General features: G+C 39.3%; 1 protein-coding gene across 1 annotated transcript in view; it reads left to right on the forward strand.

The window, feature by feature from the left end:
* Nucleotides 1–8,933: 8,933 nt before the first annotated feature.
* Pde4d (phosphodiesterase 4D) overlaps nt 8,934–26,252 on the forward strand; it is an 820,129-nt gene continuing 802,810 nt past the window's right edge. Inside the window, exon 1 of the mRNA XM_060385704.1 lies at nt 8,934–9,928. Coding sequence (XP_060241687.1) covers nt 9,492–9,928 — 437 coding nt within the window. The 5' untranslated portion in view covers nt 8,934–9,491. The remainder of the gene's footprint in view (nt 9,929–26,252) is intronic.

Consider the following 26,252-nt stretch of genomic DNA (forward strand, 5'->3'; position numbering starts at 1 on the left):
CATCTGCATGTTTGTCTGTACACAGGTAAATATCTGTCAAGTCCCTAGGACTGAGTTGGAGACAATTGTGAGCCACGTTATGGGTGCTGGGAACAGAACCCTGGTCCCACAGAAGACCAGCCTATGCTCCTACCTGCTGAGCCCTATTCCATCCCTGACAGATTCTATTTTAGATGGCACATGTCTTTGAGTTCTATTTTGATATTTTAGTTTTATTTTAATGTTACCACAGTCTGAAAGTTTGCCCCCTGGCTTAATTTGGCAAAGCGACAAAAATAGAGTGTCTACATGCCCTGCAGCTTTCTGTTTTAGACATGGAGTGTTAAACATCGCCAAGCATCTGACTTCTCCTTACTACCCTCACTTACTGCCCTCGTCTGTTCTATTAGTGATGATGGAGGATTTCTCCTCTGTGGGGATTCTGATGTAGACTGCTATTTTCATTTTGCAATATCTAGCGTATGCAAATGCATCTGTGAGACAAATCTGTGTAGTCCATAATTCATGAGCTGTAATGTTGTAAATTCATTGTCTCTACCTATAAGCTCCTTTCTTCTCCCACATACCACCTTTTCCTTCTCTATTTGCTGGTAGATCATTTGTTACTTATATGACCTTTCAATGATTAAATACTGTTTATAAAAATCACAAACATATATATTCAATAAAACGTCACTATCTGAGTGTGATTTAAACACCCGTCACTTCTACTTTGCCTGGAAATAGTACATTTGTAATGTTGGCCTTCAGCTTTGCTTCAGAACTAATGACACTGGATTTTAGTTTGAGAAAAGAAATATTGCATTAAAATGTAAGATTAGGTTTATGGTTTTATTTCCTCCTCCTCCTCTTTTTCCTCCTCCTCAGCATTCTTCTTCCTTCTCTTCCTCCCCCACCCCACCCCCCATTGGTAGACAGGTTCCTTATAAGTAGCCCTGGTTGTTCTGTCACTCACTGTGTAAACTAGGCTGGGTTAAACTCACAGAGATCTGCCACTTTTGCCTCTGCAGTGCTGGAATTAAAAGATGTGTCACCATATATGGCTGTTTGAGTCCTTCGTTTCTTGGTTTTGGTTTCATGACAATGGTATTATGTCATCTTCTGTCACTTGCTTTATTCACTGAACAAAAAAAGTCTAATATTTACCCATTTTTGCATATTCATTAAAAATGATAAAAAAATCTAGGTTAATAGTTTGTTGTTCAACATTTAGTTTGGTTTCCATGTTTTTTTATATTACTGATGGCATATATTTTCCTATCCGAGTTTGCATGTAAGATATTTTCTATGCCATGAGCCCCGGAGTAGAATGGTGAATCAACTTGTATGTGAATGTCTATATTTAGAAGATAATAGCAAAACTAATAAGAAAAATAAAATTTAAAAAAAGAAGATAATAGCAATATGTTTGTAAATACCCATATATAAGAATTTCCATTTTTCTATGTCTTTACAAAATATATTATCTACCCTTTTTCCTGAAATACGAACATAAAAATCCCCGGTACTGTGCCTTTATTCCATATGTTGTTTCTGATGATATAGATCACTTTTTCTTCTTCTTAATCACCATTTTCTCTCCTTTTCTGAAGAGCATCTGAAAATATTTCACTGTTTTTCAACTTTTGGTGATAAATAGGAGTATTTACTTTGGAACAGTCCTTTGCAAACTACGTGCAATGTGCAATATCATCTCTTGGCCTCTCCCTTTCTTGATCATTTGTGTGTGTGTGTGTGTGTGTGTGTGTGTGTGTGTGTGTGTGTGTGTGTGAATGCAATCGCTAAAGGTTAATACAGTTTAGTTTACCCATCTCTTGATGTTTGTTTCTGCATCATGTAGAAGAGAAACCCGCCTCCTGCGTGGGGATATCATAACACACTGGTAATACTCCCTGTGGATGAGTGGTTTCCTACAGAACCAGAGCAGAACCACACTAGCTGAAATGCTATACCACCCACTGCAAGCATTGAATAGCCCATCCATTGACATTTTGGTTTGCTTTTTTTAAATGTTGAATTTATAATTAATTTATCCCCTTTGTCATCTAAGAAAGATCCCAGGTTGGGAGTACAGCTGGACAAGGGGTCAAGTTTAGGTGATGACACTATTCAGCCACCCGACATCACAGAAGTGACTCCCCTATGATCTGCAGCCTCCTGCTATCGATGAGCACAGCACTTCAGTCCTGAAGCATTCATTAATTACAGCGTGTGTCTCCTTTTCATAGATGCTTCTGAAATTTAGAAACATTATTTTAAAGTTCTGTTTTCTTAAATGAATAAAGATATTCAGACACATTTCCGTGTTCATGCCTGCCCCCTTACTCTTACTCATCTAAAATTGGTAAGTGTTCACATCTGGTTAAAACAATTAAGAATCGAGATATTTAGCCGTTGGTGGTTGTTCTTTAGTTTGTAGCAGCAACGTCTTCTGTACTGTCTTCTTATATACCGTTGAGACTGACACTGGCATTTCAAGGAATACTGATTATTTCTAAAATTTTCACTGTCAAGTCCCGGAATTTAAACATCCTTCTTAAAGTCAGCTTTAGGGAACATTTGACAGATGGACATTTCGCACCTGAGTAATTACACTTCAAGTGTCACAAAAGACTTTACATGTTCTATGACATCTTCTGAGGGATTTGAAAACATCTTCTCATTTTGAGTCCATGCCAGCTGTAAAACTGTCCAGAGTCATTTTAGCAGTAAAATTATATACAACTTTAAATACTTGTATTTTGCTGCTTTATAGAGTAGCCTTTATAAGAGTTTTCTTGGCAAAGCATAATCTTTTTCCAATAAAGTTGAATATTTTCTCCACTTGTGGTATATACATATATATGTATACATATATACATACATATATACACACACAACACAGACATCCTTTCCCCTTATTACATGTAATGTAAGGTTTTTCTTCAATGAAATAGTATAGTATAATATTTTCTAGGCATTTTAACTATTATGATTCTAAGTTTTAAATTCAGCAGTGTGCAGCTATAGAAATATGATTACCAAGTTTAAAGTCTTTATCATGACCAAAGTAGACCTCTTTGATAGATTCTAATTTCCAAACAGCTTCCACCTTACTTCATCTCAGGCTATTAGTGACTAAACTCGTTCTTATCCATAACAAATCTATCCGCTTCTTTGCATTTGCTTGCCCAGAGCCTGGAGTACATACAGACTTACCCCTCACAGCCTTCAGGTTCCTGCTGTTTATGACACCTTACCGCAATAGCTTCCCGTGGCCAGCCTATAGGAAAGAACACACTCAAACACCTGGATCCGATTTCCTAATTTGTTTCAGTGTATGCCATGACAGTTAGCATCACTTGACATATTTACGTAGGAGTCTGGGTGTTCGTTCATTCTATGGATTCTCAATAGAAAATGAAAGGCAGACATTTTCTCTCATTCACTGTCTTCTGCATCTCTAGAGTTTAATGTTTGGCACATATTAAAAATTCAACAAATATTCCACTAATGAGTGCATGAGCATTCGTCCAATTAAGTGAACAGGTTGCTCTTCACGTGGAGTCGGGTTCACACTGGCTATATCAAGTGTCCATAGAGGCTAGCACAGTTCTTTTAGTTTCAGCTGAAAGACAGGCTGACATCCAAACATTAAAATGTGAAGAAAATAGTATTGCGAGAACTAAACAAAATAGTGTGTGAAAGTATTTGGTAGAGTGCCAAAATTTAAATGTTCAGTGACTGTCATGTACTTGCTTCTGGCTTTTTTTTTTTTCTTTGATGTCACAAAGAAAATATTGGCTTCTGTGTAGTATAGGCCAGTTTGTTGAATCTCTTACTTTACACTTGCTTTTGACCCTCTTCTCAGGAACAATAGAATATTGTTTTCCTTCCTACTCAGATGTCCTTGCTTCCATTCTGCACTCAGACACTTTCACATCCTGGCCATAAACTTTAACCTGAACTCGCCCAGAGGGCTTCTTTTGATGATGTTAGTGCAGGTATCAGATTGCCTCAAAGAGACCCAGTGAGGTCTCTTGCTTGGTGCCTGAAAACCCACCCATCTCTGCTGCTCACAGATCTATGTAATATTTTCCCGTCTCCTGGGTAGCTAATGAACCCTTATTTCTGTTGTGTTTTTGCTTATGTCAGCCTCTATTTGTGGTGCACATACACCATCATATGTAACTTCATACATTATGAGAACAGCCTATTTCAACATGCACTTGCGGTCTTGGCATCAACTTAGGTGGGTATTTACTATTTGTGAAAATTCACACTTCCTCAATAATTGGTTATTGTTCCTTGTGGTTTAGAGTTGAAAGCTTGGTCACAAAAGCAACATTGAGAGGCAAGAATTTGGGGGGAAAGAAGTTCAGCCGTGAAGATTTTGACCTAATCAAGTGAATAAGCTGTTGATGGATTGACAATTTGAAGGCATTACTGAGCTATGCTACAAAGTCTAATATAGGTCCTGATTTAAAGAAGTGGGCCATGGGAGGCATGTGTGTAAAAGGTAGACCTTATACCTAGCCCTTTCCTTCATGCTACGCTTCTCAGATGTCATGAAGTAGGTAGCTCTGCTCTGCCGTATGGCTCCCACCTTAAGATTCTACCTGACCTCGAGCTCACCAATGATATATCCAAGCAACCATGAACTGAAAGCACTGAAACCATGAGCCAAAATAAAATTTTATTTTCTAAAGTTTTTTTTCCTTTAGTTGTTTTGTGACAACAACAGAAGGTTCCTACCACATTCCTCCCTTTGTCTATAGGAGATGTAGCAATATGTATGCCTAAATTAAAGGTGGATGTTTATTACTTCCCCTAGAAGACACAAAGCTCTTGACAGCAGTATCTCTTGGTGGGTATTTGTAAACTAAACACCAAAGTATTCTTGGGAATTGGCACTTATAGAAAAGCAATAGCTTCCCTGAAGACTAGTTCCATTAGAACATTACAAACTTGGTTTCTGGTGATACTGAGCCATGAAACCAGTTTGAAATTCCCACAGTGATGCAGATTTAATAGCATGATAAGCAAAACCAAATATATTTAAGGCAGCATTTTGTCCCTAATATTAATTACTTCAAGTGGAATAGAATAGTATTTATTCTAATATATGTCTACATATTTCATGTTGTTAAGAACCCTTTCTATGTCTCAAAGAAATACATGATGCTTGTTTCCACTCAGCAGCGAGGACTTGGGCAAAATCTGAGGCTTCCTGTGAGAATTTTGAATATTTCTAACTATACACCAGGTGAGCTTTGTGTAACACAATATCCAATTAATGAAATTTCTAACTTCAAATGGATCATCACCAAACTGATGCCCCTTGACAGATGAAAAAAACACAGGCATATAAAATAGATGTGAAATATAAGTCTTGTTTAAATCTTTCTCTTGTCACAAAAGTAGTCATTGGCCCTTAGATGCTGGAGCTTACTGTTTAATTCTGTACCCTGGGCTAAAAGGAAGTGGTGCTGGCTTTCTGCTAGCTGTGAATTGACATCTTTCTGCTCCCCAGAATTATTGACAAGAATGTTCTTCCTTGCTAATAACAGCACGTTGAGTGATTGATTTTGTCATTAGGGAAGACTTGAAGTGTGTTGGCCCTGGATGGGGGTAATACACAATCTCTATCTTGTGGCCATGGCACCAACTTAACACTTAGTTCCACTTGTTCGGAAAAAGACACTATTTGTTTGCCTGGTTGTCTGTTTTTTCATACAGATGTGAATTATAGTCAATAATGGCAACATTCAAGAATGCTGCATGTTAACCAGTTCACGAAGATTGCCCCAGACTGTAAAATTCTGAGATCTGTTAGAATTTTAGGGTAAAGGTAACTTATCTGACACAGAATCAGAGAGCACGGAAGACAGGGAGTGCTCAGCTCTGAACAGGACATGGTTTCCTTTAACATGGAAGCAAACAGTAATCAATAAACTATATTTTCCCATGAGAGCTGGGCGTTAAACTGCTTTTAACTGAGAGTGTTTGCGACTTGTGACAAATGGAAAACAACAGTTAGCACCCACTGTTTTGTAATTGTACAATGAAGAACTGGGATAAATGTGTGGTTACTGATCTGCAAGGATATCCAAAGAATTTTTTTTTCAAGAATATTCATACCTCCCCCTAAACCGGTTCAATTCCTCATGCAAGAGTATTGGTCGACAAACTTGATTTTCAGTTACATCTTACAACTTTAGCAAAAGCATGAATCCCCAAGTCTCATCTTGTTTTGAGAAGCTTTTGCCTATTATTCTGAATTCATTAATCCACTGATCCGGACAAGACAGAGTTTGTAAACGCTCATCTGAGAATCAACACCCAACCTTTTCAATCCTCACAGTTGTTGTTCCCTAGGCACAAACAAAATTACTAACTGCTGATAAAAACTATACTTAGGATTCCTATCTGGCAAGAACCATCAAAACTTCTAGCTTTTATTGAGCATTTATCTTATTTAAATCATTGAATTAAGTATAGTCTCATTTTAAAAAATAATCATAAGATTATATAAGATAGTGAGAGTCCTATTATGTATGGAGGAGACAGGCAAATGTTTTAGGTAAGGCCACATTAGTAGGAGCTGGCTGATTAGCATCTGGTCTGCAATCTCCAATTCTATTCAACAATCCATTAAAAACCAATAATCTATGGTAATTGTGGAAAGCTGAAAACACTACACAAAGGGAATAAGTCACATGGTTTCTGTAAACTTAAAAGAGATCTTGACTTGTAATTATATGCTATAAACAAAGTAAATTTATAAAACACAATGGCAATTATAGATAAAAGAATATGTTCCTGAGTCACAAGGAAGTAGAAAACTGACAATCAGAAGTGGGTCAGATTTGAATTCTTTTGTTTAATCTGGGAAAGGTGTCATAAATTACTTGGCCATTAGCAGCTGAGAAGTTAGGAATTTTAGACAGAGTTATAGCACCACAGTTTGGAGACGGAAATGGGTGGGAAGCACGTCAGATCAAAGTTGGACTCTGTATACTTCTTTGAAATGGGTCCTGATGTGAGCAAGACTAAGAATTGGGAAGAATGCAGGAAATCTTACAGAAGAAGAGGGAGATAGAATGAATGATCTGGAGAGGACAGGAACTCCATAAGAAGACCAACAGAGCCAAAAACCCTGGGCCCAGGGCGTCCTGCAGAGACTGATACTCCAACTTGCATGGAGATAACCTAGAACCCCTGCACAGATGTAGCCCATGGCTGCTCAGTGTCCAAGTGGGTTTCCTAGTAAGGGGAACAGGGACTGTCTCTGATATGAACTCAGTGGTTGGCTCTTTGATTGCCTCCTCCTCCTCCTAAGGAGGGAGCAGCCTTACCAGGCCACAGAGGAAGGCAATGCAGCCAGTCCTGATGAGACATGATAGGCTAAGGTCAAATAGAAGGGGAGGAAGACCTCCCCTATCAGGGGACTATAGAAAGGGCATAAAGCAAGAAGAGGAAGGGTCAGTGGGACTAGGAGGAGACAAGTGAGGGGGCTACAGGGGGGAACAAAGTGAATAAACTGTAATTAATTAATTAATTATAAGAGAATTATACAGGAATAAAAAAAAAAACCCGATTGTGCCCAGAACACATTATTATTTTCTGTCTTTTTACATTTGGGAAGATATTGTTTCAATTCCTTCTAGGGAACAGAAGATACTTCCATCACTGTCATATTTGTGTCTTCCAAGGGAAGGTGTGTCTAGACCCATTTCTATCCTCTGTGGGGAAAATGGTGCTTCAGAGACTTTTGCCTCCTTCCTTTCTGGATCTTCTTTCTCAAAGTTTGTGCATGGCCCATATGTGGGCAGACTCTCAGGCCAGAAGGTTGAAAAAAAAAAGAGAGAGAGAGAAACATTTTCAATCATGTATAGCCATTGCAAATGCTCTGGGATCTTATTATTGAGCTATTGCCACATCCAAATGAAGACACTCACATTTTTCCTGGGCTGTTCTCACTGATGGTCAAAGAACATTTCTTTTCACTTTTGTTATTTTCTTCATGGTATCTATATCAAACATTCGCAGTATAGAGATACGATTTTCATCACTCCACAGGGTCCTGATTTTAAGTACTCTTGTACATATTCAATCATGTCATGACTTTCTGAAGAGAACAAAATGATTAAGCTGCCAGTGAGTTATTGTGAGTTCTAGCTATCTGACAAATGATGAATGCTGTCGTGGTGACTTCCACAATGACAAATCACAAAATTAACAGTGGGGCGATAATCTCTAAGTAATACGATCATCTCGAAAAAGTGTATGAACTGACCTCGCAGTGCTCTGAAACTATCTTAATGTCTTAAAAGTATTTGATAGTACAGAAAAATATTAATTATAGGAGGTGAAAGTTGAATCCAGACTGTAACATCAAGTGTGACTATTTCTGTGTAATAGTGGCACAGCTTCTTTTAAAATGCTTTGGTAATAGAGCTTTGCTCTGTGAAATGTGGCAGAAAAGCAAATTGCAGTCAGGCTCAGAAGGTAGCAACTGCTTAAGATAACCAGAGGTTTGGTCAGAGAACTCAGCCGTGTCTCTAATATAAAGACCATTTATCTTGATTTCCAGCTAGCTCTCCACGTCCAGGACCAAAACACTAGCTGGAAGATCTCCAGAAGTAAACAATGAGCATTCTTCCTGCTGTAGGAAAGATCCACAGAATATTCAATTCTATGGCAGAGAGCTAGACTAAATTGATCTCAAATATTAGATCTTCATGCAGATCCAATTTTTTTAAAGCTACATAGACACAGTGTTCCTTACAACTTTCACAGGTAGCATCCTTTTTCTTTAGAAGCCCGCATCCTGCGGGCTCATCTTCAACGAGCTCCGAGAACCAGCCAGGAATCGTCAAAAGCATTTCTGTGACAGAAGAGGACCTCGTCAAGTGGCGAAGAGCAAACCTCGGGGCAGTGAGGATCAGGGAGGGAGGGAGGCGCGGGCACAGGGAGGGGAAGGAGCCACCACGCGGGTCTGACTCCTGACTGGCTGGAGAGGTTTTGGGGAAAAGTCATAGCATCAGCTGGCCAGTCGGGAGCTGTCCAACTTTTCAGCAGCTCCGAAATCCAGGTTCAGGTGCCCGGACCCAAGAGGCGGCTGCCGACTGCTGCGAAGAGCAGTTTCTGTAGAGATAGCTGCCAACAGCCCCTGATCTCCCCGGCGGTGCCCTCGGGAACGAAGAGGAGTGAGGGAGGAAGAAGAAACCGACCATCAGAGAAGCCTCGCCTGCCAGTCTCGGTTACTCGGGTGCAGCCAGCGCGCGCCTCTCCGCCTCTGCCAACGAGCAGGGCTCCCTGCGGCGTTTGTGCGCTCACTCCCGCCAGCAGAGCCCCCTCTCGGTGGCCTGGAGCCTCTCTCTGGACGCCACAAGTCGGAAGCGGAGCTCAGCCGCCGTCGCCTAGACCAGCGGAGGCAGCAGTAGCCCGGAGGCGCCCGGGCCAGCGCGGTGGAGCCGGCGGGGCAGCGGGGCGCAGAGCCGGCCAGGATGGAGGCAGAGGGCGGCAGCGTGCCGGCCCCGGGCGGCAGCGAAGAGGGCAGCGACGGCGGCGGGGCCGCGCTCAAAGCCCCGAAGCATCTCTGGAGGCACGAGCAGCACCACCAGTACCCGCTCCGGCAGCCCCAGTTCCGCCTCCTCCATCCCCACCACCACCTGCCCCCGCCGCCGCCGCCCTCGCCCCAGCCCCAGCTGCAGCCACCGCCGCCGCCCCCGCTGCCGCCGCCCCCGCCGCCGCCCGGAGCCACCCGCGGGCGCTACGCCTCGAGCGGGGCCAGCCGCGTCCGCCACCGAGGCTACTCGGACACTGAGCGCTACCTGTACTGCCGCGCCATGGACCGCACCTCCTACGCGGTGGAGACGGGTCACCGGCCCGGCCTGAAGAAATCCAGGATGTCCTGGCCCTCCTCGTTCCAGGGACTCCGACGGTGAGTAGAGAGCGCCCCCTCCCCCCCACTCAGGCAAAGGGTCACCTCCCCTCCTCTGCGACCTTCCACCGATCTTGGAATTCGGGGTCAAATTCAGGAAACTCGGGGAAGGGTGAGCAGGGGCGTGTCTGTCCTTGCCCTAAAAGATACGATTCAGGTGTGTAATAGAGCTGAAAGTAAAGTATAATTGTTAACTGCTGTGTGCCTCTGTGTGTGTGTGTGTGTGTGTGTGTGTGTGTGTGTGTGTGTGTGTGTGTTACCGTTTTATTTGTGTGCCACGCGCCTCCCTCTCCCCGCTCGTTTCCATCCCACCCCAGCAGTAACATTAAACCTAATTCAGTTTGTTTCTCGTGGAGGGAGGGTGAAGGCGCGAAAGCTGGGGGTTGGGGGCAGGCTGCAGTACCAGCTTGGAAAGCACCCATCAATCTGTCCACTCACCCCAGAAAAGGAGGGGTCAGCCAGGCAGATCTGACCCGGAGAGGGCACCGGGTGTGGACTGCAGCCCAGAGCGAGAAAAACTCTTGTCGGGTCCAGAAGTAAATGGAACAGCAAAGGGGAGAGCAAACACGTGGGTGACTTGGAGAGTTTAGAGCAAAATGTTCAGCAGTCCTTACGAGAAAGAGAGAGCGAGAAAGAGAGAGGGGGGAGGGGTGGAAGTGAGGGTGCTGTGTGTGTTACAGTGCGTCGGTGTGTGTGAGCATGTGCACACCCGAAGTGTGATGTCTTCGTGGTGGTCCCCGAGCAACCCTGGGAAAGAAGCAGCAGGTTTTAGCAGCGAGCAAGGCATGGGGATTTGATTATAGTGATTTCCCCTGAACGTAAAGTGCTCTGGAAGAGAGAGCTGGGAAACCACATGTCAGATAAGAATTTTAATAGATGCCACGGAAGTGAGTAGTGTAAAGGGCAATTATAGTGGCAATCGCCTTCTTCTTAACTCAAAGTGTCCAGGTGAATTTTGGTCTTATTTGGTCCTAAGACCATGGGTCTACACACACACACATACACACACACACACACACAGGCACAGGCACAAGCTGGAAAAGGGGAGGTAGATTTTACATACATGCACACACAGAGCCACACAGAGTTTTAGGAGTTGCTGTTCCTTTCCACGATTGTTAGCAAAATGAAACAGTCATGTGGCCTTGGACGGGGCAAGCATTGATGTCTCTCCATCCAACCCCCACACTGGACAATGGGTGATTGTACATCAGAGCTGGCTGTATAAACAGGAAAACCTGGGGCCGGGTTTATTTGTCAGCTCTTACTCACAATAGGTTGGATTGATCAGAAAATAATACTGGTTTTCAACTGCATGCTTACGTGAGGATGTGCATGTGTGAGCAAGCTCCCCGTGTGCTGTATTCCAGACAAACACGCGCATCCTAGCCTTTATGTGTGGGCATTCTTTTAGCCTGCATATATCCCTTCACTCTTTTCCTTCCTTGCTTCCTTGGGTGCCTTGTTGGAGACACTGTGTCTGTCAGATGCAGAAGATGAGAATTGCAGCTAATCTCAATTCACCTCATTTCAAAGTCCAATGATTGATGTTGATTGCAGAGATTAATAAATCAATAAGTAAGTTTCACCTTTATATTGCCCAGTCACACATGTTGTCTCACGCTTCATTCGAAGAAGTGGCTATGCTCTCCAGTGGTTGAACTTCATACCATATGGGTCCATAGCAGCAGCATAGAGGCAAAAATCTTCCTCTGCATACTTGACCTGCTAATACAAGAAAAAAATGTGGTAATGAATCCTTTATAAATATTAATCAAGAATAAGCATTCTAGCTTAACATGTGAGTTGACTGCTTTTGTAAATTGGCTGTATGTTTTTAATAAAATAGGTTTGTTTAGGGAGAGTAGAACTGAGAAAAATAAGCAAATTGGAACGGAAGCATTGCATCATTGATTTGAGTTTAATTACGTGCTATGCTCTATGCATTGATTAACTGTTATCACTGAAATTCCTTAATTGGCTAGTTCAGAGGGAAACTAAGGCATATAATGCTAGCATGTTGCCTCCACTGTGTCCCCCATGATATGTTATGGCCATTCTACTTCGTGATTCATGACGTTAAATTCTTTACATCCCTCGATGCATATTTCCCACATGGTCACACACTGAATGCAAACCTTTCTAGAATGAAATCCCTTTTACAAATGGACATGTTTCCCAGAGAGCATGGATCTTAGTTTTCTTCTTTAGAGAAAGTGGTAGAGATGCTTTATAATTATTAAAGAAGTTTCACGTCTGTTACCTTAGTCAGCTCTCCAGCGACTCAAGGATGAACTGTGTCATCTCCACGTTACAGACAAGAACCCTGAGCCCTTGAGGATGTAAGTAATTGTTCACCATCACATAGAGTGGAAGGCCCAGAACTGATCCTAAATGCAGGCCCTCCTGAAATAAATGTGGTGATTCCTGGCGTAAGTTGACAGCATCAAGAGTACGTGAAACCATGCATGAAATTCATATCAATTTATACTACAGGGTATAAGCCCAGATAAACAAAAAGGAAGCTATTTAAATCATTCTGAAAATGACAGCATAGGCTTCCAGAAGCAATGGGAGCTTTTAATATTTATTTTCAGCTGTCCTGTCCAAAACAACCTGATGTTAGTTATCACATAAGGCCAACTTTTGTATAATGCATGCAATAATAAATGCATACAATAATAAATATAATGCATATAATAATAAATACAAGTTAATGTTTAGAGACATAAGATTAATAAAAATGCTTCGGTTTGTTTTCATTTATCTTCTAGAAGAGAGCCAAACAAAAAGCACAAGTATGTACACACCCACAAACACACACACACACACACACACACACACACACACACACACTCACAGACACCATAATCTGAATATGGATTTAAATTGTATGTGAAAATTAATGTCTGAAAGAAGCTTCATGAATGTCTGGAAGAATGATTGCCTATGGATTATTAAGAAAGATATGTCTCTGAAAACCTATCTGTAGCATGACCAGATGTTATTATCTTAGCTGCAATTTTGAGACTCAGTTATAACCTGTGAAGCAATGGGAAACAGGCATCTTGCTTTAATGAAGACATTTGTATCAACAGAAAGGAGACAGATCTCAGACACTGGTGCTTATTTCCTATGATTTTATGGAAAATGTGAAGGCGTTGAATACATTTTGTATTATGATGCATCTAACAAGGTAGATTTATTTATTAATATCAATATTGGAAAAACTTAGAAGAGCAAAAATTTCCAATGAAGTACATTGTGTGTTATAAAGAGAATCAAATTAAATATATAAATATTAAAATACCCTTCAAAATATATATACAAGATTTGTTATTTCAACTAGTAAGCCTTCAAATTACTGCAGCTGTTTAACTTAACTGCTAAAACTTCTTTCTTTGACTTTGCTTTTTATAACAAAACATTTTCTTTATCAGTAATGTATATTTCAATCTTTGCAATATTAACAAGTAATAAATAATAAGGTTTGGCAATTCAATCATCAGAGGTGATTTTTTTTTAATTCTATAAAACACTCTAGATGGCAGAGATATAAATATCATGAAGGTGACATTTGAGTTAGGAACGATAGGAAAAACAAAAAACATCTCTCATCACAATAAACGTAAATCTAGGTGGGTTATAATACTGATATGACATTGGCTTTGTAAGTACATGGACTTTTAATATAGGAAAGTAAATTTTATTTCACAACATTTCAGTACTATTAAAATCAACGTGAGGATCGAGCCCTTGCTGAGCTGAGCACTTGCATAGACTGTGCAAAGCCGTGGTTGGAACTATACTGCCGCTAATAAAATATTAATCAAAATTTTACTCTTCTTCTGGATTAAGAGAGCCGTTCTCCATTGTTTTCGATTGGTGTTTTCGCGGCTTTTTTTTTTTCATTAAGGTGTGTAAAGATACTCTAAGTCGGTGAGGACAAATTTTGAGTTTCATATTACAAAAGTGATTGGTTGAGAACGTCATTTACCCTGTATGTATCAGTAAGTCAAGTGTGGGAGGATTTTTAAGAAAAACTTACCGTTTTTTATTTTTATACTTTTAATATTTTATAGCCAGTACAGGTCTGACACATTTAAATTTTAAGTGGGGACACTAAATAATAACAATATAAGAAAAGGCCACATTTTTCATTTTTTGTATGTTTCCAAAATAGTAATAGACATTTAAAAAGAAAACTGATTTAAATGTTTCCCCTTGTTCATTTCCACTGAAAAATTGTTTTAGCTTTTAACAATACTTTTTCTGACAGTGGATTCTGAGACTTTAATGTATTAGAAATACATCACAAGTCCATCACCTTATAATTTGGTTCTGAAACTTTGAGCCTTCCCTATTTCATGGAATTGGTAAACAAGAGGAGGCCAAATGAGGGGAATAGAATTTTTTTTAAAGAGGCAGTGGAAAGAAAGACACATGAGAATTTGTCTTTCAAAATGGAATATTTGTGCAGTCTTAACTTTTTCAAGTTGACTTCAGCTGCTCATTTGCAGCAGGAATGGAGAAAAAGGTACCATTGTCCATAAACAGAGGGAAAGGACTTGAAGCCATCCTATGTTTGCTCTTGAAGAATTGTGTCCTGAGAGGTTTGATTACTCAACCAGGTTTTTTTGGTAGAAGCAAACGTGCAATTTACACCTTCCATCTCTTGACAGTCAATTCATATTTTACACATTGTAGCCATCTGTTAGCTCTGCTTTGTCTCATGCAGTCCGGGACTGCTTCGAACTCATTACATATCTGAAACTGGCTTGAACCCCTGCTCCCCATGCCTGCTGGGAATTACAGGCATACTTCGCCATGCCTGGCTTAGTGGCCCCCTTTTTAACCAACCAATGTTCTCACCTTCCAAGCAATAGCCTAAAGCTAAAAATGTCTGATTACCATAAAATTACCATATTGTGTACTTGTGAGTAAATGGAGTATTCAGATGTTGGTAAGAGGTGACTTCAGAAAAAAAAATTTTTTCACTTTTCTTTGTGACTAGATTCTCACTCTTCAATCCACTCCGGGCCTCACACGGTGTGAGGGATTGGTCACTAGTTTAATGTACATTTAGAAAAAAATTCCTGAAAGATTACATGAATTAATTATCTCAAAAGATTAATGCTTTTTTAAATTATTCAGATATCTCAAGGCTAGCATGGTTAAAACTATATCTATCTCACAGCCTATTATCCAAGTTCAGGTTTAGAAATATATAATATATATGTACATCTATAGCTTAAATTTTGTAGTCCTGGCTCGTATCAGCAACATTGCTAAGAGATTATACCAAATAGCACTGTATTATATTTCAAAACATTCTGTGGCTATTTTTACTCCAAGGAACATTTTCTACATTTAAAAATAGGAATTCTAATTTGTTTTTTTTTTTCCCTCAGAGAAAAAGGGCATTTTGCATTGACTGTGTTTGTGGGACTCCATACACACACATTTAACAGGCATGTCCTCACATCATGTTAGAGATGCAGGAGGCTAACAGAGACTCAAGATTTCCTTTGACACCCGAGCAAGCATTTGTAGGTATTGATCTCCTAGTCTGTGCTATCAGCATTTCTCTCAATGTCTTAAGCCAGTGGTTTTTCTTGGGCTTCTTTTCTCCTACAACTCTGGATGTTAGAGACCACTGCAATCTTCAGACTTGACCCCGGAAGCTCCGTCCCTTCTTTTTGGCTCTTCCCTCTGTGAAGCACTTATGGCATTCAAGCATTTGCAGTAGCCTGTAAGTGATCTCTGGCTCCCATCTCTACTTACTTCAGTTTATTTTACACGTGAGAGACCAGCCACATCAGCTCCTTGTTTGACATTTTGGACTAACTTCTTTAGCCCATGAGATAAGGTCTAAATGTCTTAGTGTGACGTGTTGGATGTTTCCCTGTCTAGTTCACTTACAGAATATCTCTCTACTCACCCTCTCCCAATTCTACCAAACCCACCAAATACTCAAAATCTGAATTCTCCATTTGTTTAATACCGCCTCTTCTTTCTGAAAAAATATTTTTCTAGATTTTTTTTCCCCCTGTCTTGAACCACCTCATTCTCATCTCTTTTAAGAATTAAAGAATATCTACTTAGGCCACTGAGATATACCGAACATGAGTTAAAGAAATAGTCTTCTCCAGGGAAGGAAGGGTTATTCACATATTCCTAAATATGTACGTATTTAGGTATTTAGGAATATGGGTGTATTCTGTATACATACATATAGACATAACAATAATCAAAGAAAAAGGGGCCATGAATTTGAAAGTGAGAAAGGACGGTACATAGGAAAGGTTGAAGAGAGTTAAAGTAAGGGGGGAATTTAGGTAACTATATTATAATCTCAAAACCTGAAAAAAATTAAAGATTTATTAATTTATTATGTATACAGTGTTCTTCTTGAATGTATACCCACACACCAGAAGAGGGTACCAGATCTCATTATAAATGGTTGTGAGGCACCATGTGGTTGCTGGAACTTGAACTCAGGACCATTGGAGGAAAAGCAGCCAGTGCTCTTAAACTCTCAGCCACCTCTCCAGTCCAAAACGAGAAAATATTTAATATTTAAAGGGTGTCTGTTTGAATTCACGTTTACTGCTCTTGGAGACCTTCCTACAAAAAAAGGGCTAATATTCTTTTGTATATTACAATTCAAATTTACCAACTGCTATTTAATTACTGGTTATGTCGTCTCTTCCTTGAGTTATTTTACAATCTTGCTTAAAGTGTGTCTTCCATAGGTGCTCAATAAATGATAAAATTTTAATGTGGAAATGATAATGAAACCTTGCCATTTTGGTTTTGTGCTCTCTCAGACCAGGTATATTTGATTCCCTTAATAACATTTAAGAAGCACACAAAGCCAGTGATATTTTGCTCATTTCAGAGATTACTAAAGGAATATTGTCTCTTAGAAAAATAGAATACAGGACTCAGATGCGAACTTTAAAAGCCTTAGCCTGCTATCTGCTGGTACCCATTGCTATCTGATGAGAAGGAGCCTGTGATTAAACTTAAAATATGAGGGCAGAGGGGAATTGCTGTGATTATGAAGGGAGATAGCACTTCCGATTTACCTTGTGAGAAATTTATATCAGAATGAAAGTGACTCTGAAAAAAAAAAATCCCTCCCCTTAAAGTTAGGCAGAAATTTATATCAAAATGAAAATGACCCTGAAAGAATCCTTCTCTTTTAATTCAGAAGGACGTCTGTGATCCTTACTTCTGCGCCTGAGGATTCAGATAATCCACTGGATTGGGGTGTGACAGAGTTCAGGAACACGTTCATCATGTCCTTGATTTCATGTCCTGGATATACAAGAGTTGACACTGTGCTTTAAAGCTAAGTTGTTGACTTAATTCACTAAGGGAAAAACTGTGAAAATATCATACACATCTCACTAGGGGGGCTGACGTTAAGCAGGATGAAATGAAATTTGAAAAAAAAAATGTGTAAAACTGCAAACAGATAAGATTCCAGAGTTATTTAAAACAGATGTAGCTTCAATCAATTCTATGGAATTGTTTCGATGGAAATTTAAGAATATAAGATCAGTAAAGAACATACTGAGAAACAAGAAAAGTTGTTTTTTTTCACCAATGAGTTTCAGAATATATCATATCGGCGAAAGCTTCAGGTGCGTGGTATTAATTCATGAATAAACTCTGAGTCACTGGGATTTTAAGGAATTAAGGATGAGACTCCTGCATATGTGAAAATGTTCCCAACATTCTGTATATATAGTAAGTTAGTGCATGTGGTTCATTTGTTCATCACAATAAGCATTTTACCTCACAGAGCAAAACCAGTTCTTAAAACCAGTAGTGAAATGTCGAACATTAATGGTAAAATATCGAAAAACAGAAGAAAAGAGAGAAAAGAGATAAGGTAATTTTTGTTTTTGTTTCCTCGAGTCAGAGTTTCTCTGTCTAGCCTTGGCTGTCTTTGAACTCGCTCTGAAGACCCTGCTGAATCAAACTTAAAGAGATCTGCCTGCCTCTGCCTCCCAAGTGCTAGGATTAAAGGTATACATAGTTTTGTTTTTTGTTTTTTTTTTTTCATCTGGCTAGGTATAGAATAAAATTGAAAGCACACATATCATACAAAGTTTCATTTGTCCTTTTTCAGTTAAAAGATGAATAATTCAGGGGAACTGGAGATGTAGAGAAGTAACTGTTCTTTTGTGGATAGTTTTAGTGTAGGGTGTAAATTAGGAAAATGTTGATGAGTAATCAAACATTTATCAGTGTTTTGTGCTCATGTCTTTGCTAGAGTAACTCTATGCATGGGAATTTGGCTTAAAAGTATAACTGAATACATAAGCAAGGAAGTACTATGTTGCAACACTGCACGTGATAGCAAACATCAGAAAATTACCTATCTATCTTTAAAAAATTAAAATAAAATAAAACAATATCATACCTGCCACAATAGACTGCTACATAAAAATTGAGAAAGGTCACATGTACTAAAATGTAGTGATAAACTTCATGTGTTGTTATGTGAGTGAAAATAAAGAAAAGACGACAGAATATGACACTAGTTAATTTTCTACATGTATGCATATTCATATTTCTACATCTCTGTGTATGTGAGTATGAGCACATCTTTCGCTCCCTCTCTGCATCCTCTAGAGGAAGAAAAATCCACCAATTGTTTTAGGTATACAAAGATAAGACAGTTAGGAGGTCTTTGCTTTTATATTTTTTTATTTTTTTTTCTTATCCTATATTCTGATTTTCTTTTAAAAACATCAGCATAGGAAAATGATATATTCCTTCCCTTTGTATTTTCTACATAATTCAGTCAATATATTTGTTTCTGTAACCATCTTTTCTCCCTCAATTCTAAAAATAAAATGTTGCATTGTAAAATAATGTTTAAAAGAATGAAGACTTCCTAGAGGAGAAAATAACAGCATGAAGACAGTGTGCAAGATGATAGCAAATCTACCGTGCCATTTATTATTGAGTAATTGACAAAAGCAACTCAGAGATTTGACTGTGTGCTTCCTAACACTGAATTCAAAGAAGAAAACATCAGTTTAAGTAAGATGCATGTGTTCAGTCAGTTTACAAATGAGGTGATTTACTTTTGAGTTGATTTTACTTTTGGTAAAGGCTGAGAATTCAAAGACATTCCCCATGGTATCTTACAAGAAAAACACTATGTGGTATGATGCTTACAATTTCATCAGCTTCTCTATGCTTTATTAAGTATGAATTAAGTGTGACTGCAACTGTGCTTTTATGAAGCTATATATTGAAGTCGCATTGTTGAAGACATTCAATGTCTGCCAGTACCAGAGTTCGAGTTGACATTCTTTCTATACATCTTTCATTTGTCTATCTTTATGGTTTGATAAAGTTGTGCATGCATACTGTGTGTTTTGATCAAGCCTACGTCCCATGTCCTCCTATCCAACTCCTCACCTGTCTCCCACCATTTCCCTCTCCATTTTATGTGCTCTTTTCTTAAGCCCAGGACCTACAGAGTGCTGTCTGTTGGCATTCTTTACAGGACTTTCCCTTTAGCTCTGACTGTGCAATTTGTTAGATTAAAGGGAGGTGCCTTGGGGCCTGAGGAAATAGCTCTGTTGATAATATTTGCTATGCAATCAGGAGGACCTCAGTTCAATTCCTAAGACCCAATATAGAAACCAGGCATCCTAGAATTCTTGTCGTTCTAGAACAGGAAAACAGACCCAGGAAGGCCTCTGGGGTCCACTGGGCATCAATCAGCCTAGCCTAACTGAGGTGGCTCACATAGATGAGAGAACCTGTCTCTAAGAGCAGGATGTATGGTGCCAAGACTTGATGTTAGCCTTTGTCTTTCAAATGCAAACATATGCTTGATTACACACACACACACACACAGAGAGAGAGAGAGAGAGAGAGAGAGAGAGAGAGAGAGAGGCTGAGAAAAGGTAATACTTTTCTAGCATGGGATTTTTCTAGACTCTATCTGCTAGATCCAAAGGTCAGTCTTTTGTTCTCATTCAGTTACCTGATTTTGATTGACATGCCTTATTGTTTTCCTAGTCCTTATGATTAATCACTGTTTGTTTCTATGGCTCACTCAATTACTACTTGTTGACCCCAATTTATCTCTGTAACTGCAGCCTCCAGGCATGTCTAAGCTGACTGAATCAATCTTGGTCCTGAATTAAGGTCCACCAACCTAAATTCAGTCTCTCTTCATAGCTTGTAGAAAATGGAGCCAAAGAAGTTCAGCCTTGGTAACTAGTTTCAACAGGGTCAGATGAAAGGGGAGGAGGTCCTCCCCAATCATTGAACTTGGAAAGGGGCAGGGAGGAGATGAGGGAGGGACAGAGGGTTTGGGAGGGAATGAGAGAGAGGGATACAGTTGGGACACAGAGTTAAAAAAATGTAACTAATAATAAAATAAATAAATAAATAAAATATGTTAGAATGGTAATAAAATATCTTCACTAAAATAAGTCACTAGGTCCTGGTGGTTTTCAAATGTAAACTTTATCAAAAATAAAAGGAATAAAAATCCTTAAAAAACAAAACAGAAAATGGAGCCAAAGAACTTCAGCTTTGATAACCGGTCTCTGATTTTCTGACATGATATGCACATTTCACTCTCTAAATATTTATAGGACTATTTATTCTTTTCCTCACTTCCCACTGCATGATCGAGACAAGCTAATTACAAAATACAGCCCCAGCAAATACATGGTTCTAGGCCAATTAATAGTTAGGAGTTATTCACCAAAAAGAGGTTGTTATTTTAGAGTAATGTGCCCATAACCGTATTCTCTGAACACAGGGAAGAAAACCTTCTGTCTGTTGTGGTTGCTCCAAGTTCATGATCACAACATTACATTTGTTTCCCTGCTCTCGTTATCTGCTTCGCAGGCATATGTGTTTTCAACTTTAATGGGAAGTGATTTTTAAATCCTTAAATGTAAAGTAAATAAGCTGAATAATTAATTAATTAATTAAAATGTGATTTTGGTGTCTTCTTTATATACTTCCTTTTCTTCATCACTACTTGGACTCGTTTTCAGCATCTGTGCTGAGGACCAGGTTCTCATCTAGTGATCACTACCCAGTGGATGTCTAACTACTCTGAAATCATGAAAGGTTCTTCACTGTATCAACTGAGGAAAGACAAGCAAACACGAAGACGCAGTTGATGTTCTTACCTCATTTTTAAAAAGTAGTAAACAATGTAATATAATAATGATAATAATATAAGCCTAAGAAACAAACACTTACAGTAATGGCCAGTAACACAAGGTGACCTTGCCAGTGTCAATAGGTCTTTGTTGTAAACCAGAATATAGCCATGGTTTCACTGGAGAAGGCATGGATTCATGCTAACGAGCATGTCTTCCCACATAGGAGACTATATGCGTTTTTCTTCCCTTAAGATGTTATTAATAGTGTTCACCCTTTAGCTTAGAAAACATGCTCATACCTCAAATTTTACACCAGACAACACATTTTTGGCAAAGTTTTCTCAGCTCTTCCAAGCCTGTCATAACACTATGTAGTTCTCCTTTATAGCATTATCAACAGTTTAACTGCATGCTTAACTTTATGTTTGTCTGATTAATGCCAATGCATTTTAATAAGCCCCACCTGGAAGCAATTATCAATTTTGTTTCCATTTAAGCATAGTACTTTCGAGTCACTTGGGCTACAAGAATTATTAAATAAATAAAACCTAGAGTTTATAAGATTGCCCGCTTTATAAAACTGGAGATCTGTTACTTTTAAAGAGAAATAATTCCAAATTCAGGCAGTCTTCCTTATGAGGCTTTTCATAGAGTTAAGAACCTGCAACCTTTTTTATGTGAACAGCATTGAGGGCTAGCAGGGGCAAGTTACTCCCTGATAATGAAATATCACTTCTGGAAAGAAGCCTGGAGAGCAAGGGGTTGTCGAAGCAGTAGCATTGTTGACTGTCAAGCCAGTGCTGCTCTGGAGAAAGGATGGAAATGAGACACTAATGTTATGCTACTTTCTTTGCACAATCATCTAACTTAGCCCTGATCCATTAATTTATAAATTAAAATTAAAAATGCTTTACTCCAGATTCTTTGTTTCTGTCTATGTGGGCCAAACAAATGTGAAGTATCTAGAACTATACAGACCCTCACCATCTCACAGTTCTTTGAGATGTGAAGAGCTTGTAAAAATAAATTCATTGTTCATAATAACATAAGAGCCAAATCAAATTACCCAAGAATTTGCACAATGTTGGGGTAAAAGTGTGTTCCCCACTGTTCTGACAAACTGGTGCTCCTAGCTTCACAAAGTCTTTTTTTTTTCTTGAGTTTGTATATTGCTTTTATTTTTGTACAGTTAGACAAACAAGCTGCTAAACAGGTCATCACTTCTGTTGATGTAGAGTATTCTGTAGGCAAAGTAACAGCAGTGTATTGAAAAGTCATTAATGGCAGGTTTTTCATTAATTATTTCCTTTTACAACCTGGTAGGAAGTTCTTTCTGCTCCCCTCCTACTAGTCCCCTCTCTCAATTCCCCACTGCCCCACCCCCTGACTAGCTCCCTTTCTTCTCAGAGAAGGGGAGACTTTTCTGTCTTAGCATATCAAGTAGGACTGAGCCCATCTTCTCCTACTGAAGATAGACAAGGAAGGGATCCAAAGGAAGGCAACAGAGTCAGAGACAGTTCTTGCTCTTGCTGCTAGATGCCCACATGAGGACCAAGCTGCATATTAGTTACATATGTTGGGGAGGGATGGTGCCGCAACAATCCATGGGTGCCCTTTGGTTGGTGGTTCATTCTCTGTGAACCCTTTGGGTCAAGTTTACTTGATTTTGTAGGTTTTCTTGTGGTGTCCTTGACCTTTCCTTCCTCTTCCTTTTCCATACCGTTTCCCCAGCAATGCCTCATGTTTGGCTGTCAGTCTTTACATCTCTTTTCATCAGCTGCTGTGTGAAGCCACTTAGATGACTGTTACGCTAGCCTCCTATCTGCAAGAAAAGCAGAAATATTAGTACTCGTGTCAATGGTGAGCTCCCTCTCAAGGCATGCGACTCAAGTTGGGCCAGTCACTGATTGGCTGGGTCCAAGGTTTTGTGTGCAGACCGGTGTTCCCCTCGCTCCACTAGAGATACCACCTGCCTATAGGAGGTGACCACTTCAGGCTCCATACCATAGCCTCCCTGAAAGCCTCCTCTCTCCCACACATGCCCCTCTCCTAGCCCACCCCCTTTACCCACACTTGATGCCAACCCCTATTTTCTCCCCATTCCCCCCAACCCGCTCTCTCACCCAGTTTCCTCCTTCCATCTAGTTCAGATGTCTAGTTTATTTCCTCTTCTGAGTGATTTTTAAGTATTCTCCCATGGGCCCTCCTTGTTACTTACTTTCTTTGGGTCTGTCGATTGTAGGATGGTTATCCTGTAGTTTATGGCTAATATCCATTTCTAAGTGAGTCCATACCATGCATGTCTTTCTGGGTTTGGAATAATTCACTCAGGATGATATTTTCTAGTTCTATCCATTTGCCTGCAAAGTTTGTGATGTCCTTGTTTTTAATAGCTGAACAGTATTCTATTGTGTAAATGTACCCCATGTTTTATCCATTATTTGGTTGAAAGACATCTACCTTGCTTCCAATTTCTGGCTGCTATAAATAAAGCTGCTATGAACACAGTTGTGCAAGTATCTTTGTGATATAGTAAAGCATATTTTGGGTATATGTCCAAGAGTGGTATAGCTGGGTGTTGAGGTAGACCTATTTTCAATTGTCTGAGAAAATCCAAGCTCTACATAGGATACTAAAAGGAAAACTCCCACACAAGGAGGTTAACTATAGCCAATAAAACACAGCAAATGAATACTTCCACACCAACAAAATCAAAAGAAGGGAACACACACACTACCACCAAAATAAGAAAAATTAACAATCATTGGTCATTAATATCTTTCAACATCAATGAACTCAATCCCCCAATAAAAAGACACAGACTAACAGAATGGATGCATAAACAAGACTCAAAATACTGCTGCATACAAGAAACATGCCTCAGCAACAAAGATAGACATTATCTCAGAGTAAAGGGTTGGAAAAAGATTTACCAAGCAAATGGACCCAAGAACCAAACAAAATAAATTTTCCATCAAACTTTATCATATTTATCAAAGAAAAAATCTACCAAGATGACATGTCAGTTCTGAATATCTATGCCCCAAATGTGAGGACACCCACATTTGTAAAAGAAATGTTACAAAAGCTTAAATCACACATTAAACCCTACACATTAATAGTAGCAGACTTCAACACCTCACTCTCACCAATGGACAGGTCATCCATACAAAACCTTAACAGAGAACTAATGAAACTAACATATGTTATGAATCAAATGGGCCTAACAAATATTTACAGAACATTTCACCCAAACACAAAATAGTATACCTTCTCAGCACCTCACAGAACCTTCTCCAAAACTGGCCATATACTTGGACACAAAGCAAGTCTCAACAGATACAAGAAAATTAAAGACAGATTTTAAGACATTCTTTTCATGTTACAATGCTTTAGGCAGAAAGGAGTCTAATAAAGAAGAACAATTTTGTGTTGTTGTTTTGTTGGAGATACAGCGTGGGATGCTTCACTCACCTGCATTATGACTTGCTTTGTCAGGCCGTGCCATTCAGTTTTCAGTGAGTTCAAACATAATGATGACACATCTCATTAATTAGACAGAAAACAAAGAAAAATAGTACACATTCTTTCATTTGAGAAAATTCTACCTCCTTTGCTAGCCTTAAGACACAACTGCATGAGCAACTGTAGAACATGGCAAGCACATTCAAGATGAGTGTTCAAATGAGTGATCTGTCTAAGCTGTTTGACTTTATCAATCCATGAACTCCTTTGAATGGCTGTAACTTGTGAAAAGTTTTGAAAATGTCTGAACCAATGAAGGAGCAACTGAAGACACACCATCTGTGGAAAAGCAACAACCCATACTGGCCCCCAACAGCCTTGACAGGCTGTTTATTGCTTCAGATACTCTTGTCTACTCATTTGATGGAAAAGTTTAATATAGTTATGACTAGTTTTGATCTTCTTTCTATGATTCAAAAACCTACCTATAAAGATGAATAAAAAGAAATACAAATTATAGAAGACAAAGCTAAAATACAATAATTTTCTATCTAAATGCCCATAAGCAGTTGCTGCAGGAGTACCACTGTCAGCTGACTGTGATTAAACGGTAGACACTGTGGAGTATATAACTAAAGGCGTTAGAGCTCTCTTATCGAATGGTGTGTTCCACTGTGCCTGCCCAAATGTAGTTCTCCGTTTTCAAGAAGTATTCAAGATGTTCTGTGCAGAACTGGCCAGAAGCATGGAACAATTGGTTCCTCAATTTTCTCTAAGATGTCAAAAACGCACTGAGATTTTAATAAGGCAAGTTGCACAGCTTATTTGAGATTTAACGCTCATTTGATGGATACATGGAGCATCAGATGAGAACAAACTGAAGGTATCATTTAGGTGTCCATTGCAACAAACTAGGTAAGATTCAAAGCAGCCAATAAGAAGAGAGGCAATGAACTGAACAGATAGTTCTCAGATAAAGTGCACAAATGTCCAATGAATACTTAAAGTGTTCAACGTCCTTACCAATCTGAGAAATACAGATTAAGTCTACTTTGAGATTCTATCCCAGCTCAGTCAGAGTGACCATCCTTAAAGAGGAGATACCAACAACCATAACAAAAATTAAAAGAAAGGAAAGAAACAGCCCACGCTGGGAGAAAGGGAACTATTACATACTGTTGGAGGAGTGGAAACTGATGTAGCCACAATGGAAATCAGTCTAGATGTGCCTCAAAAAATTAAAAAAAGAACTACCATATGATTCAGGATACCACTTCTGAGTGTATGCCTAAAGGACTCTATTTCCTACCACAGAGATATTTGCATATCCATGTGCATTGCTGCCCTTTAAAATAGAAAGGAAATCCCTAGATGTTTATGAAGACTAGACAGTGAAAAGGTGGCACATATGTACCTACAATGGGAGTATTCAGCCATAAAGAAAAATGAAATTTGTATGAAAGTTGGTAGATCTGAAAAGGATTAAGTGAGGTAGCCTAGATTCAGAATGACAAATACCACATTCTCTCACCAATGTGTTGATTCTAGCTTCATGCATATGAATGGGGCTACGTGGATATAAACTTAGAAAGAGGCCATGGGAGATAAGAGTCTTAGAAAAGGAGGTTTGGGAGGGTAAAAGAATACAAGTGATATGAAAATACGAAGAGGCATGAGGGGTACTGGAGAGTCAA

The sequence above is a fragment of the Meriones unguiculatus genome, chromosome 6, assembly GCF_030254825.1.
Source record: "Meriones unguiculatus strain TT.TT164.6M chromosome 6, Bangor_MerUng_6.1, whole genome shotgun sequence".
Lineage (NCBI taxonomy): Eukaryota > Metazoa > Chordata > Mammalia > Rodentia > Muridae > Meriones > Meriones unguiculatus.